General features: G+C 53.7%; 1 protein-coding gene across 1 annotated transcript in view; it reads right to left on the reverse strand.

Annotated features, from left to right (window-relative positions):
• The window catches only part of USP35 (ubiquitin specific peptidase 35), a 63,807-nt gene extending 48,469 nt beyond the window's left edge, over positions 1-15,338 (reverse strand). The window contains 6 exon segments of the mRNA XM_070457243.1: positions 3,011-3,169; positions 4,697-4,798; positions 5,215-5,344; positions 6,895-7,027; positions 7,962-8,644; positions 15,013-15,338. Coding sequence (XP_070313344.1) covers positions 3,011-3,169; positions 4,697-4,798; positions 5,215-5,344; positions 6,895-7,027; positions 7,962-8,634 — 1,197 coding nt within the window. The 5' untranslated portion in view covers positions 8,635-8,644; positions 15,013-15,338.
• Positions 15,339-15,383: the final 45 nt, after the last annotated feature.

Raw genomic sequence — 15,383 nt, forward strand, 5'->3', positions numbered from 1 at the left:
TTACTAGAAATCTACATAAAATGTAGCTCCCTCAGCAAGGACCACAGCCCCCAGAGAAACTGCCACAACTTAAGACAACTGCCTAAGTGAGAGAACTTTCCAGAATTTATAAAGGTGCCTGTACACAGAGGTCAGGAAGACTCCCTGGAGGAAGAAACGGCAACCCACGCCAGTATTCTTGCCTGCAAAATCCCACAGAGGAGATTGGCAGGCCACAGTCAGTGGGGTTGCAGAAATTTTGACATGACTTAACAACTAAAAAACAATAATTCAAAGGATGAATAAAATGTGGAAGAATTTTATAAACAATAAATTCTATTAAAACTTTGCAGACTTGCCTCTCAAACTGGCTTGTACCAAAGGGAAGTCAAAGCCACACAAGTATCACACATCTTCCTAAGTCTGTATTAGCTAAAATCCAAGGAAGAAAAATATGTTTCTATTAAAACAGGTGTTTATAATTATGAAGTATATACTTGACTCTTTGAGATGACATGAGGTTTTATAGAAACTGAGCTTGTATCAGGTTGCTTGGGGTAAGTCCCCTCTTCTGGGGTCAAGTACTTTGGAGGGGACGTTGAGAAGCCCAGATCTGCTGGACCAAGCAGCCACTCAGCCTCATTGTCTGCCCATCTTCTCATCTCGCCTCCCTTCCACCGCACGAGACCACCAAACTGGACATGCACGTTCTTGCTCCCACACCTTATCCCCTGGCCTCCTCCTCCCAGTTCCTGTCCCTCAAGCTCTAACTTCTATATCCCCTCTCCAGAAGATTTTCCATAATCTTCTCAAGAGGGGGCCCTCACACTGTCTACACCTGTCTCATAGAGCTTAACTGCCTACAGACAGTGGCACAGGTATTTGCAGTCTCCCCTCGCCCCCCTGGATCAGACCATACCTCCAGTGTGCAAAACCTGGGTCTCCCTCAGCGTGAGCTTCCCCTGGTGCCCAGTTCAGGGCCTCAACCCCTCTTTGTTCACACCTCCATGATACCACACGTCACACCACAGTCCTGTTCATTCATTCACTTATTAGACACACAGATCGAAACAACAAGGTCCCTGCCCATCAGAAGCTCAGAGGAACAGTCATTTCCAACAAGTGTGAGTCCTGTCTCCTCTGCTCAACCACCTCCAGTGCCAAGGAGCTCATGATCTAACAAGGCAGCTGCTTCTGCTGTTGGCTAGTTCTGACTGTTTAAAAACAAACAAACAAACACTTTCTCATGCTCAACTGGAAGAACTGAGAAAATCCAAGTAAATGCGAGGTAAATGTTTGTTGTGTTTACCAACTCTCATTCATGGTGGACTGTTCCCTTGTGTGTTTTGTAATCTGGGGATTATAAACTCATCTTGAGTAGAATTTTATCTTTGTGGCTTGAAAGCAGTTTCTTTCCTGCTTTTATTAGGCAACCCTTTGGTATTACAAGCTTATGACTACTTTCAGTGTTAGTATCTGAGCTTAAAGTGTCCCATAACTGCAAAAAAAGATAAGAACCTGAACCCCTAAAACCACATGAGAGCAGTCCAGTGATGACAAATTTCTTTTTTCCCAATCCAAACCAGAGAACTTTCCTTGATGTCTATTTGGGACCATGTGTATTTTTTATAGAACATCATTTTGCTAATAGTAAAGCCTTTCTTGGGTCCCGAATTACAGGGCCCCTTGATACTAACTCCCTCCTGGGGGCAGGCCCTAACCTCAACTCCTGTCCCCACCAGCTCACGTCCCGTGGGGACTGAGGTTGGCCATCTCACCCAACCTCCCTTCCCACCCCACGGCAAAAGAGTATCACCTCTCATTCACCACTCTGGAATGTGGTTCTCTCTTCCTTTCAGCCCCTGTGGATACCCACTTACTCTCTTGCAAGCCCAGCTATATACTTAAAAAGATGTTATATTTTAACAAGCACTTCTAGGTGTTTGGCAATGGGACACTTCTCAGGTTACTTATCTGCTGTGTTACAGAAATGGAAGTCAGATCAGAGGTCCTAAAAGGATCACCACCTACCTGAACATCCGTCACCCACACTTGAACCTGTCCTCTGCATCACGCAGTGGGAAAGGGTTCGGCAACCCCGGGCCCTGGCTGCGATTCTATCTCCATGACTGTGAATAAAGCACCACACCTCTCAGAGTCTCATTTTCCTCATCTATGAGACTGAAACAACAACAGCGCCTGCCTCATAGGTTTCTAGTGAGCAACAGAAGACAGAATGCATTGGAAGACACTGGCAAGTGTGACTCTAGCTGCAAACACTGGTTATTGTCCTAGCTGTTCAGATGAAGCTGGGTCAGAAGCCCTTTCTTCCTTGCAACCTCCTCCTCTGGAGGAGATCTGTCCCTCCTCTGCCTCCTCACTGCTCTTGGGCTGATCCTCACAGGCATTTCATAAGCTGCTTAGGTCAGAGTTATGGGTAAACACGTCCGTCACCCCACTAGGCTGTGAGCTCCTCAAAGGGAGGAGATTTGATCTGCCTCGTGCCTGCATCCCCAGTTCCCAGCCTGGGCCCGGCACAGAGTAGGGCATAAGTCTGCTCCGGGAGCGCTCAGTCTAACAGCAGACCGACACACAGACAAAAGTGACGATGTGTAGCATCGTCATGTGTGGCTGCGGAAGCTCAAAGAGGCCATGATCCAGACAAGGGGCAAGGGTGGGGGGTCATTCAGTCATCGGGGAAGGCTTCCTGAGGGAGGCAACCCTTAGCAGAGCTTCCAAGAAGGCTTAGGAGGAGGAGCAGGAGAGATCCAGGCAGAACAAGAGAGGAGTCCAAGTGAGAGCGATTGGCACGCACAAAGGCTCAGAACAGTCAAGAGCGGAAGATCCATCTAGGGCAATGGCAGGTGGCTCAGGGTGCCTGAAGCACAAGATGGGCTGGGGGAGACGACAGGAGACAGTCAAGGGCCAAAGGATGGACAGCTGCCATGAACCTGCAGTGTGGCCTTGAGCAAAGCCCAAACTGGCACCTTTGTCAGAGTGGGGTGCGGGAACAGTGGGGACTGTCACTCACCTTGATGGCCTCCATGATGGGTTCATACAGATCCGGGAAGCCGGGAAACCGGAACACCATGCAGTGGACCAGCTCTGCCAACTGCTCCAGGCAGCTGGTCCCCGAGTTGGAGTCCTCCTTGACCAGAGACGCCACCATTGGGGGGATGTGAGGGAGGAGCTGAGAGAGCAAAGGAGGGTGAGTCAGCACCAGGTTCCCCACCTGACTTGTGGGGTGGTGGTCAATGCTGGAAGCACCAGAGCTTCTTAAAAGCAGGGAGGTGTGCCCGCCTGACCACTGTGCCCTGTACCTTCATGGGGCTCTAAGCTTTGGAGGCAGGTGACTCTTTACAATACACGCGACCCTGGATACTCTGCCTCAGTCTCATCATCTATTTAATGGGACAAACAGTTCCCTGCTCACAGCTGAGGGCAGGCCTGAGCCCCAGCTATCAAGTATCAGCCAACCGATCTGCCTGAAGAGCCCAAAGGCCAGAGTGACCCAGCTTCCTCTGTCACCCAGGAGAGATGCTGGGGCCACAGTGTGGTCAGCTGGGGGCAGCTCTGACAAAGCATGAGCAGCAGCAAATGTTTAACGTGTGAAGTACTTCCTCCTCACGGTGACATGTGGCGATTACGCTCCCCATCTTATAGATGAAGAAATTAAATTAGAGAGGTGATGCAACTTGCCAAGGACTTCACCATGGGTTATGGCAGAAGTTGCTGTCTGAACCCAAAGCCCATTTTCTTCCCTCTGTGCTACAGAGTGTTAACTTTCAAACCTATATAGAAGCCACACCATAATATACCAGGGACGGAAGAGTCAGGCCACAGAAACTGGGGGCAGGGGAGCCCACAAGAAGGATGAAAATTTTAAAATATATATATATATGTAATATCAAGTGCCTTGGTTCCAGCAGCCTAAGGGTTTACCCCCAACCCAGGCTCTGAAAGCTAAGTGTTGGGCCCAAGGTCACCACATCTGGTCAATGGCAAAGCTGAGACTCAACCCCATGCAACCCTAATCCCTGGTTCGGTGCTTTTCCCACTGCACAAGTCAGGAAGAATGATGTTTTGGCACTGACCAAGGGCCACAAGAATCCCAGGCCCCTTCTGCAGGGCTGCAGGCTACTCTTCCCAAGGGAGGGCCCAGAAGGCAGCCGAGAAGGCTCGAAGCTGAGGACAGGCCTTCTGGATGCTGACGGACAGCGGGGTTTAGGAGGGACGGTGGGTCAGGAGTCAGACCAACTCAGCTGGAATCTTCCCTGTACCACTCACCAGCAGTGTGCCTGCGACATGCAATCTAATTTCCATAATCTGCAGTTTCTTCAGTTGAAAAATGGAGAAAATGACAAAACCTCTGTCTTGGAGCTACTCTGGGAGTAAAATGAACGAACATGTGTAATGTCCTTAGCACTGTGCCTGCCACATAGCTGGCACCCAAGAAACACCGCTGCCGTCATTCTAGGCCTGTCACTCTACTCAGGGCCCAGGGGGAGCATCACACACATTCTTTGCCCTCAGTTTTCTATCTGTAAAATTGGATCTCAAGTCTCTTCCAGTGCTAATATCCAGGACTTGGAGGTCTTAGCCTTCAAGCCCCAACTCCTTAAGCCCCAACAGAGAGAGCACATCTGGCCTCTAGCCAGACCAGTGGGGGTTGCAGGGCCACCCACCCATCCTCGGAGCAACATGCAGGGGTCCTTACCAGGTGGAAGGCCTCATGGGAGTGCTGGAAGGTCAGGAGCATGTACTTGAGGACGGACAAGGCGGCACCTCGGACAATGGGATATAAAAGCTTGGAGAAAACCTGGAAAAAAAAACCCTGGTCAGGAGTCCCCCAGACCTGGGCCACCCAGGGCCAAGTGTAGCCACGGGCCTGAAAGGGGGCCAGAGACGGCGGAGTCAAAGCAGCAGACCCATGAGGGAGCAAGAACACAGAGGAGCTCACAGACTCGGGTGGATGGACAGCCGGTGAAACGGACAGCAAGACGGTCAGATATCTGATGGATGGATGGACAAGAAGTGATAGACACACACACTTGAATGAAGAGTCAGAGGAATGAATGGGGGAAACCTGAGGCCCAGAGGAAAGCAGTGAATTGTCCCAGGTCACAGTGAGCTTGGGTGGGAGCCTCAGTGCTCTGGCTCCCAGGCCTGCACTGCCCCTGGCAACAGACTAGCGGGAAAGGCCAGAGGCCAGGGCTAGGACAGGGGCCCACCAACCTTCTCAATTTTGGCGAGTGAAACCTCGATCAAGATGCTGAACTTCTTAACAGCGGCCAGACCCTTCAGCAGTGCAATGATCCACTTGTCAATATTCTTCCCCAGGGGCCAGGACACCCAGTCGATCATCCTGGTGAGGGGAGTGACAGTGACACAAGGACTGGAGTCCCAAATGCCTGGGAGGGGGCAGCCCAGGGACCAGCCAGACTGACCTGAGATCCCCCACACTGACTCACACCTACACCAGACAGCCCTGGGATCTGGGGGATGAACAGGACACCTTGGGGAACTACAAACGAGCCGAGCACAGGCACCGGCAGAGACTGGGGCTCCCAGCCCGGCAGGAGGGGAGCTGGGCCCTCTCAGCGACCCAAACCTCACCCCGCACACGCTGCACTGCGGTGGCAGGACAGGGCTTTCAGCTGCCTCCGCCTGGACTGTGGGGCCCAATGGCAGGAGAAGTACTGCCCCCAGGCCAGAAGCTCTGGCTCCAGCAAACCTTTGCTTGTGACCTGGAGCAAGTCAATTACTCTCTTTAGCCTCAGTTTCTTCCTCTGTCAAGTAGAGATGACACCTACCTCACAGGGTTGTTGTATGGATCAAGAGATAACAATGGCTAACCACATTTATTCATTCCGCAACAGGCACTGCTCTGCCTTACATGTATTAACCCATGTGACCCCCCACAAGATAACACCTACATGCACTGAGCATGAAGCTACCACACAGTGGGTACTCGGGGGAAAAAAGCACTAATATCATTATTTTTATACTCGGTAGCTCCTGCTATGAAGAAAGGCAAAGAAATCGTAAATATGGCAGTAACAGCTACCATGGCACTATTCTAGGCACCATATAACATCTCATTTTACCTAATTCAACCCTCACAACAACCCTGTAAGATGGGTCCAATTATACTACAAATTACACATGAGGACGCTGAGGCATAGAGGGGTTTAGTAACTTGACCAGAATCACACAGGCAAGAAGTGGGAGAACCAGGACTTGAACTCAGGCAGTTTACTTCTAGAGCCCACTCTCTCACCCACTAAAGACAAGGAATCCAGGAAGGCCCAATGGAGGAGACAGTGGATCTGCACACAGGAATGGAAAGAATGGTAGGGGGAGGGGGGATGCCAGGCAGATGGAGTCTGCAGAGCCAAAGGCCCGCAGGCAGGAGGGTAGGTGTCATATTCTGAGATCACTGGCCAGGCAGGTGTGGCTAAATCACAGGTGTGATGATGTTCAAATGAGGTGGGGGATGTGCAAGAGCTCTGTGAGCTGAAAAGTACCCAAACTCTGTTTACCATACTTGCCAAACTCAGAAAGTACTTCATAAAGTACTTTTATCTCCTACCATTGACCCCATGGGAGCCTGACAACGTCTTCTACTACCTCTGCTATTACAGACAGGAGAACTGAAGCTCAGAGAGTCCACTGACTGGTCTAGGGTCACAGAGCTGGTATCCAGCCCGAGAGCATCACTAGAGCAAAGCTCTCTGTGTCTCCCACACCCAGCCCTGGACCAGGCACAGGAAGGGCTCAAAGAAGGATGGATGGACTGAACAAGCACGAGGGCCTGGGCCCTCTGACACTAAATCGAGCCCAGCAATCCCACCCAGTGGAAGGGGCTTCTGGGACACAGGGAGAGACCTGGCCACCACTTGTCTCTCAGCCCACCTGCTGATGGCAGTCAGCATCTGGGAGTCCGTCACACTGTCATCATTGCTGAGGTTCCGGACGACACCATCCATGAGCTCCAATGGGAGGTGCTGGACCACACTGGCGAGGGCGCTAGACGGTGGCTCCTCCTCTGGAACAGGGGCCAGGGCTGAGCTTAGAGGACAAATGGGGCCCACACCTCCCCTAGCACCCCATGTTCTTCATGCTGCCAAGGAACTAGAGGCCCTGTGCAAAGAGCACATCGGGGCCACCTCCCTGCCTCCTACAGCATCCCGGCCTCTTTCTCATCTTAGCTCATTCACCCAACAGACCTTCACTGGCACTGCTTTGGCCCTGAGCTGGGCAAAGAAAAAAGTACTAACCCCTAACTATGCCTAAGGCCCTTAGACAGTTAACAGTGGAGCTGGAAAGAACAGGAAGGAGAGCAATGTGACTTGAGGGGAGGGAGGACATTCCAGGTGAACCAAATAGACATTAAAAAAAAATTAGTCATCAAAATTTGTTGTCCAATCGTATGAAAGACCTAGGTCCTTACACACCCAGCCTTGGTTCCTCCTCCTGCCAGGTGCATTCCCTTCCTTTCCCATGAACAACCCTATAATCAGGGAAGGCACAAATTTTATTTTAGTCATTTAAACTACAGTCCAATTTCCACAGCTGTCAACAGAGGGCCAAGATTTACAATTCACAGTTGACAGGTACAGGCTCCATCACGTCTCTGATCTACCCCTGCTGCCTGGCGCTACCCAACTCTCAAGGCCAGCCTCAAAAATCATCACTGGGAAACTCACCTGACCCACAGAGCATGATGACCACCCCCGCTTCCTGTTGACTCACTCATCCCCTCCCCCAACTCCTCCTGGCCAGACCAAGCAGACCACAGGATCGAAGACCCCACCTCCACCCGCAGGAGCTCAGGAGGGGCCTGCTAAGTAAATGAAGGAACACAACACAGCCCCACACACACCCCTGTGCACTAGCATGCATACACCACACCGCCAAGGGGGCGCGCCACGCAGAAGACTGCACGCACGGGCCCCACTGCGGCCTCGGGTCACACGCACCTGTGCAGGAGATGACGGCGAAGAGCTCCTTGAGGCAGGGCAGGATGGCGGCGGGCTGCGCGCGCCACAGCTGCGCCAGGAGCCCGCTCACCTGCTGGGCCTGCTCCAGGAATTCCACGGCGCCCTCCTCGCCCTCGGCCGGACAGCGAAAGCGCCCGAGGCAGCGCACAAGCTGCTGGCAGAAGAGCAGGCGATGAGGGCCGTCGGGGACGCAGCGCGGATGCCGCGCCAGCAGCCGCGCCACCTGCGCGCAGACCGCGGGGCCCGGGCGCTCGCACACCGTGCGTAGCACCTCGCGCCGCAGCAGCGCGAACACTTCGTCGGCCCCGGGCCCCTCGGGCAGCAGTTGCAGGCAGAGCTGCACGCAGGCTAGCGCGCGGGCGCTCGGCGGCCCGGTGCCTCCTTGGAGGAGGCGCAGCACGCGGCGCGCGCTGAAAAACTCGGCGAAGACCTCCGGGTGGTGGCGGCCGGCCACGTGCAGCAGCTGGCAGCCCACGCGGCGGGGCAGCTCGTCGGCGCCGCTCACGTAGAGGCGCGTACCCAGCGCCAGCAGCGCCAGGCACTGCTCGCGCTCCAGCGGCTGCCGCGCCGCCTCCAGCACGCGCCGCACGAGCCCTTGCTTCACGCTCGCCGGGTATGATGATGTCACCACGGCCTCCAGGATCTTGTCCATGGTGGCCAGGCTGCGGGGGACAGGGAGCAGGGTCACAATCTGCCCGACAGGACCGAGCCCCCCCCCCCCCCACGACGTGGTCCCCTGCGTGCTGAGACTTGGGGGCGAGCAGCTCAGCCTTTCTGGGCCCCAGCTCCCCAACCGTGAAATGGGGCAAGGATGCCGAAGTCCCTGGGAGGTGTCCTAATGAGATAAAAGCACAATGCATGGCACATAATAAGCCCCTGTGGGTTGTAATTATTGCTGATACATCTCACAAAGCACAAAGGCAACATCTTGAGCCTTCCCCTTTCCTCCGCCCCTTTGCCTCCCCCCCTCCCGCCCCAGGCCTCCCTGACCACCTCGGCCATTCTTGGCAAGGCAGGTAAGAGCTGGATCTAGAAGCTGTCCAGAGCCCTGGCCAAGTCATGTCCTGCGGGAAGATGAGCTGTGCGCAGACACAAATCACTCCTCCAGGAAGGGAGGGCTGATAGGGCTTCCAGAGATCCCTGCACACTTTATTCTGCCCCCAGTCAGCTTCTTGCTCTTTCTCAAATGACCTACCCTTTTCCTCTGTGTTCACTGTGCCTTTCGCCTGAAACATCCTATCTCCCAACACCTCCACCATGAACACATATTCATACAACCAGGCAAAGTCCTCTTTTTCCTCTAAAGCCCACTTAAAACACCCAGACCTTAATGAGAACTCCCTGGACTTCCAGGCCTGAATTCACCCCTCACCTGGATTCCTACAGCCACCTGTGGCCACTTCCTCCATTGCAGCTGGGATCACACAGTGCCGGGTTGTACGGATTCGAATCTCCTCCACCAAGGCAGAGCACCTCCTCTCTGTGCTCAGCCCTGCACAGGGGGGCCCTGCCACCTCCGGAGCCTCAGCCCGCATCCACCCCTCACTCTGGGCTCACTGTGTCCTCCCTGCCACTGGGCGCTTGCATTTGCTCGTCCCACCCCTGCCTGGTTGGCTAACACTACAAACCTCTCAGCTGCAACTTCTTCCTCACGGAGGGCCTGCCTGATGTCCTTGTGTGGGTCACACACCCTTGTTAGCAGTTTCAGAGCATCCTATCCTCCTTTAGAGCAGTAATCATGATTACTTGGTTGGGGTCATCCTCCTGCACTATACTAATATATAGGTTCCTGAGGGCAGGAACCAAGTCAGGCTTTGTTCACCGCAGTATCCCCAGCACCTAGCACAGTGCCTGGCACACAGTAGGGATCTGCTGAATGAGCAGATGCAGTGTGTGCCGTGAGTTGCTGCTGCCTTATTCCTCTGAGCCAAAATGGACTTACCTCTGCCCTTCTCCATTTGAGCTGTTTTCTGGAAGACTTCATCCTAAACTGACCCACTTTGATTCCTGACTCTCATGCTGGTTCCCATAGGTTCAGGTCCTAAAAGGCAGGGTCATTTCTTTGCTTCTTTTGTTTAATCCCACACTAGGCAGGACCCAGTATAAGGCTCAGTATATGGTAATTGTTTAATTAAACTTATTGGGTAAGTAAAAACTACTCTCAAGACCTGGAGTAGGTGTGAAGACATGCCAGAAATTTCATAGATGGGCCAGAAACTTTTATTCAAAGCCACAGATACTGTGGGACCCCCAACTATGTGCCAGGCCCTATGGAGACACTCCCTTCTCTGTCCCAGCTCTCCACTGAGACCAAACCTCCATTACTACAAGTGTTACAATGTAATGGACTCATTTCTCTCTCTCTCACCAGACTGTGAGCTCCTCCAGGCAGGGACCAGTCACTGCAGAGTAGATGCCCCTGAGGAGTTTTCTGTGGTTAGAGGGTGTAGCTAGGGCACAGACAGTGGTTCCTGAATGCTGGCCTCATTGCTTCAGAATCACCTGAGTATTTAGTACAAGTTCATATCCCCCAAACCTGGAATGGTGTTACACCCTATTCTTTGAGAGTCATCCGGGATCCATTCTGCTTACCATCCAGAATGATGGAGGCTCTCTGAGCCTCTATTTCCACCCTGTAGGGCTGTTGTGAAGGCAAATATAAAGGTCTTAGCACGGTGCTGGGCACAAGAAAGTGCTCAGAAAGTGTCAATGCTTTTTGCTTTAGAAGCAAAGTCCTCGCCCTTAGGAGATTCCAGTCCGGCGGTGGAGACAGATGCATTGGTGGAGTGCCAACATAAGGCATGCTCTCAAAAGGCCTTTAAGTGTCTTTAAAAATGGGTCTACCTTCAGCTCTGGTCCTCTCTTTCCTGGGCAGCCCCTTGCAGACCATCCCCCAAACCCCTAGCCTCCAACTAGTGGTCTTAATACTTTGAACCCAGGATGCCAAGAAACCCTGGTGGTCAGGCAACCAAGAAGAAATCCTAATCAATGAAATATTGGCCTCATGTGTGGAGGAAAAAGACCTGGGGCAGGCGTAAATAGAGTTCTGACGCCAAGGAAGGCTCTGGAAGTAGGAAGAAAATCAAACTAGGAACGAGGAGTCCTGCATTCAAGTGTGACCTGGAATAAATCCCATTTAGTCCTGCAACTCACTGTGTGACCTTGACCACATAATAGCATGAGCCTCTTTTCTGTAAAATGGGGATAAATGATATCAGTTTGAACCCCAACAAAGCGAGGGATCAGAGGCTGGCAATTTCCTATTGTTCTGTTTGATACCTGCCTCATAAGGTGGTCTGGGCCTGGCAGCTGGGAGCTCGGTCAGTGGAGCCATTCTGCAAGGGTGTGATCTCCAAGGCCAGCCCTGCAGCCTCTGTGCAGTCTGTGGCCTGACCACTCCGGCAAGCCCTGCCTGCCTGCCCCCACTCCCACGCAGGCAGTCTGAGGTCAGCTGTCACCACGGTCACCAACGAACCCACTCAGGAGTATCTTGGATGCATTCATGCAACGGGGTTTTTAGAGGCATGGGCCTCACCTGACCCATCCCAGGCCACAGAAGGGAAGCAGAACAATGCCTGCTCTCCCCATGACACGGGTGAGGAAGCTGAGAACCAACAAGGAACAAAGACACGCCTTGACAGGGTGGGATTAGAACCTGCACTCGGCCTCTCTGAGGGGGAAGCAGCAGACTGCCAGCACCCCTTGGTGTGTGTGGGGGGTGGGGGTGGGGGGCGACGGGAGGGAGCTACCTTCCTTCCAGGCTCTGGAGGAGGATACGCCCTGCCAACGCTGGCTCTGACCCAAGAGGCACCTGCCCCATGCCAAATGCAGCGGCAAGCAGCAGCCATGCCCTCCCCCAGAAAAGCCTGCATCAGGGTAGAAGACTCAGGTTCTCTGCCTCAGAATCACCAGGTGACCTTGGGTGTGTCCCTCCTGGGACTCCTCAGCCTTCTCATCTGGAAATGGGGACCACTCTGAGCCTACCACTAATAAGGTTGAGAGAAGATATTTTAAAAAATGTAAGGGCAGGAAGTTCCCTGGTGGGCTAGTGGTTAGGATTTCACGCTTTCACTGCCATGGCCTCGGTTCGGTCAGGGACATGAGATCCCTTAGTCACGAGGCACATCAAGGGCTGGATACAGTGTTAACCGCTCAGTCGTGTCTGACTCTTTGCGACCCCATGGCCTGTAGCCTGCAAGGCTCCTCCATCCATGGAACTCTCCAGCAAGAGTACTGGAGTGGGTTGCCATTTCCTCTCCAAGGGATCTTCCCAACCCAGGAACAAACCCAGGTCTCCTGCATTGCAGGCAGACTCTTTTACCATCTGAGCCACCAGGGAAGCCCCAAGAGCTGGATAATAGATGAGAAAAATATATAAGAGTCTATTCTTGGGACATCTGCACTGAGAAGCAAAACTGATACTGTCTGGAGACAAGGAGACACATACTCCTGATCCAGCTGATTCTAGAAGGAATTTCATCTGTTAACCCTCACTGTCAACTCATCATTTCCATTCTTTCTCCTGAGCTCCAGCCCCGCCCAGTATCAGCTCCTTTTTACCTCTTGCCTGGACTAGTGCAGTAGCCTCTTAACCAATCCCCGTTTTCCCTTTCCCAATCCAACCTCCACTAGAGGCATGTTTCCAGTACAGAGTCCAGGTTTCAGATCTAGTCCAGCTGCTACCCCCATTGTGGCCACAACCATCAAGGCTGGTGTTTTTCCACCTCTCAGAGGCTATGAAGCCCCACATGGGAGATGACCACCTACTCACTCCTTAGCCTTTCCCAGCTGCGGCTCCTCCCCATACCCTTGGCTTATATCTTTCAGTGCTGACATGGGCAGCTTGGGAGTCCCAGCAACATCCAGCCTGCTCCAGGGAGTGGGAAAGCACACGAGAAGAAAATCATGACCCCTTCCCTGGAAAACCCAGGTCCCTTTACCTGTCCCTCGTAAGTGGCCCTCCGCCTTTCCATGGTGTATTGACAGTCTCTGTTCCTGAATGGTAGAGACTGAATGTATCCACTGTCCATCACTCATCAACCCCAAAGCACCCTGTGTGTGTGCATGTGTGTACAATGCCTCCCCCCCTCCCTGGGCCCCAGGTCAGACTTCCCCATCCTTCGCCGGTCTCTCCCACTCACCCTGCAAATACTGGCAGATTAACCTCATTAATAAACCTCAGAACCCTCAAGGCTTTCCCAACCCCTTCAAGGTAAAGTCCAAACTCCTGAGCCTGTCATTCAAGTCTTTTCTTGACACTAAGCTAATACAGAGTGGGGTTACAGATGAACTTGACAAACTTCATTTGGTGGTGATGAATCTACAGGAATTTGGGCAGTGGGCTTTTTCCTGCTCGACACTTTGGGGACATTTTCTCTGCTGGGAAAGGGCTTCTCTCTTTTCTCTCCTGGCAAATTCTGACTCATTTTTCAATACCCAGGTCACATGACCCCTCCCTCTGGGAAGCCTTTCCAAATGCCCCTGCAACTCAAGTCTCTGGGCTCTGGCCTCCCAAGGCCATCTTCACTTCTCTCATCCCTCAGCAGTGGAACCAGATTGATTTTATATCCATCTCCCCCACCCGGTGGGGATCTCCTTTGGGAGGAAGAAGGTCCAATTCCCCTATCTGTGCCCAGTGTCCAGCACAGGACCGGGCACAGAGGTGAAGGAGTGCCAAGTGACCGAGAGACATGTGACAGCAAGATGAGATAAAACCAAGGATGTCGCTACAAAAGCTCCTTCCAGGGATAGGCCTGACCCTTGGTCCATTCACTGCCCCCTGGTCAGGTCCAGTCGTGCGTATCCACAGCCCTGAGGATCTGAAAACATCAGCCAAGAGAGCCCCTACAGAGGTCACTGGATGGGCCATTCTAGAAATTACCCCAACAACCAGAGCTGAAGAAAAAGAAAACAAGCAAAGAAGACTGTTCCTGGTTCACTCTCAGGTAGAAAGCTCACAGAATCTCCTGGGACAGGGAAGGGTGCTTCAAGGACTCAATCTCTTCAGATGCTGGAGCAGAGCAACCAAACCCCTCGCCTCAGCGCCCCAGCACTGAGGAGCCCATTTCCTTTCCTCTTTGACCCTCACACCCAGTCTCCCTCCTTTGGCTCCCCTGGGTGCTGGAGCTGCTTGTGGGAGGGGAAAGCGGAGCACCAGGCTGTCCTTCCTGACACCCAGAAGCTCTCCATCCCTGGCCCCTCAGGCCTCTGGACAGCAGCATTCCTCTCTGTATTTTTTAACTGAACTTCTATGCAAGGCAGCCCTGGGAAGGATCCCCTTGCCACACTACAAGGAGACCTTCATTTGGGCCACCAAACTGTCGCCCCGAAAGAAAGAAGGAAAAAAAAAAAAAAAGGAGGTGGGGAGAGGTTATCAGTAAAAACCAACTACGGTTTTACCGAAGAGGAACTGAGGAAGAGAAGGGAAGGAGGTGGGATATATTCCCTTCTCAGAAACACATAAGCAGTGGGGGCCACCCCTCACACACTTCTGATGGCCGCGCCCCCACCCCCACCCCAGGCTTTCTGGAAGAGCGGGCACCAGGCTGACGTATCCGGGGTCTCCGGTCCGCAAGGCTTCTTGTAGCTGGAGTACGCCCTGGCCGAGAATGCAGAGAATAGCAGAGGCCATTCCAAGCGCAGGTGGCCTCTTTGGCGCTCCCAGTTTGTAACCCACCTCGGCCCCACCCCACCCCTTCCAGTTATACCACTGCACCTGCTCCCAGCCCAGACTGGGGCTGCGGATCCCACGGAAGGCCGATGAGCTTCATGATATACTGGGCGCCGGTGCCCTCAACCCTGAGGGGGGCGGGGTCTCTATGTACACAATTGATGAAGGAGGAGATTGAGGCCCAGAGAGGGGCAGCTACTCGCCCAAGGTCACACAGCCAGGCCCACTATGCACCCAGACCTCCCGCCTCCCAGCCCCGGATTCTCAGAGCTCCACGCGCGTGTCCGGGCTCTCGAACCATCAAAAGGATGGTTCAGACACTCCCTCCCCCAACCTGCACACACACCCCAGCCCTCTTACCTTCGGAAGCCTGGTGGCCCCGGCCTCAGGAGTCAGCTCCTAAGGAGGGGAGCTCTGGCCGAGAAGGAGCCAGGCTGGGCCAGGCGAGGTCAGGGCGGGTCCTTGGCTTCCCCCGGAGTGGGGACGCCCTCCGCCAAGTCCCAGACAGCAGGGATGCTGCTTCCACTGCAAAGCCCAACCTCTCCACCCGGCCCTGCACAAGTCTGTAACTGGGGAGCTCGACTCGGCGGCGTAGCCACAGGGCTGCGGGGCGAAGTGGGGGGAGGGGCGAGGTGCGGGAAAAGGGGCGGAGCCGAGCGGGGGCCACCCCGCGAACCACCACTCAAGCTGCGTCCCCTTTAAGGCCAGCCGGCCGGAGCGCTGGTGGGGGC

Source organism: Odocoileus virginianus, chromosome 28, assembly GCF_023699985.2.
Source record: "Odocoileus virginianus isolate 20LAN1187 ecotype Illinois chromosome 28, Ovbor_1.2, whole genome shotgun sequence".
Lineage (NCBI taxonomy): Eukaryota > Metazoa > Chordata > Mammalia > Artiodactyla > Cervidae > Odocoileus > Odocoileus virginianus.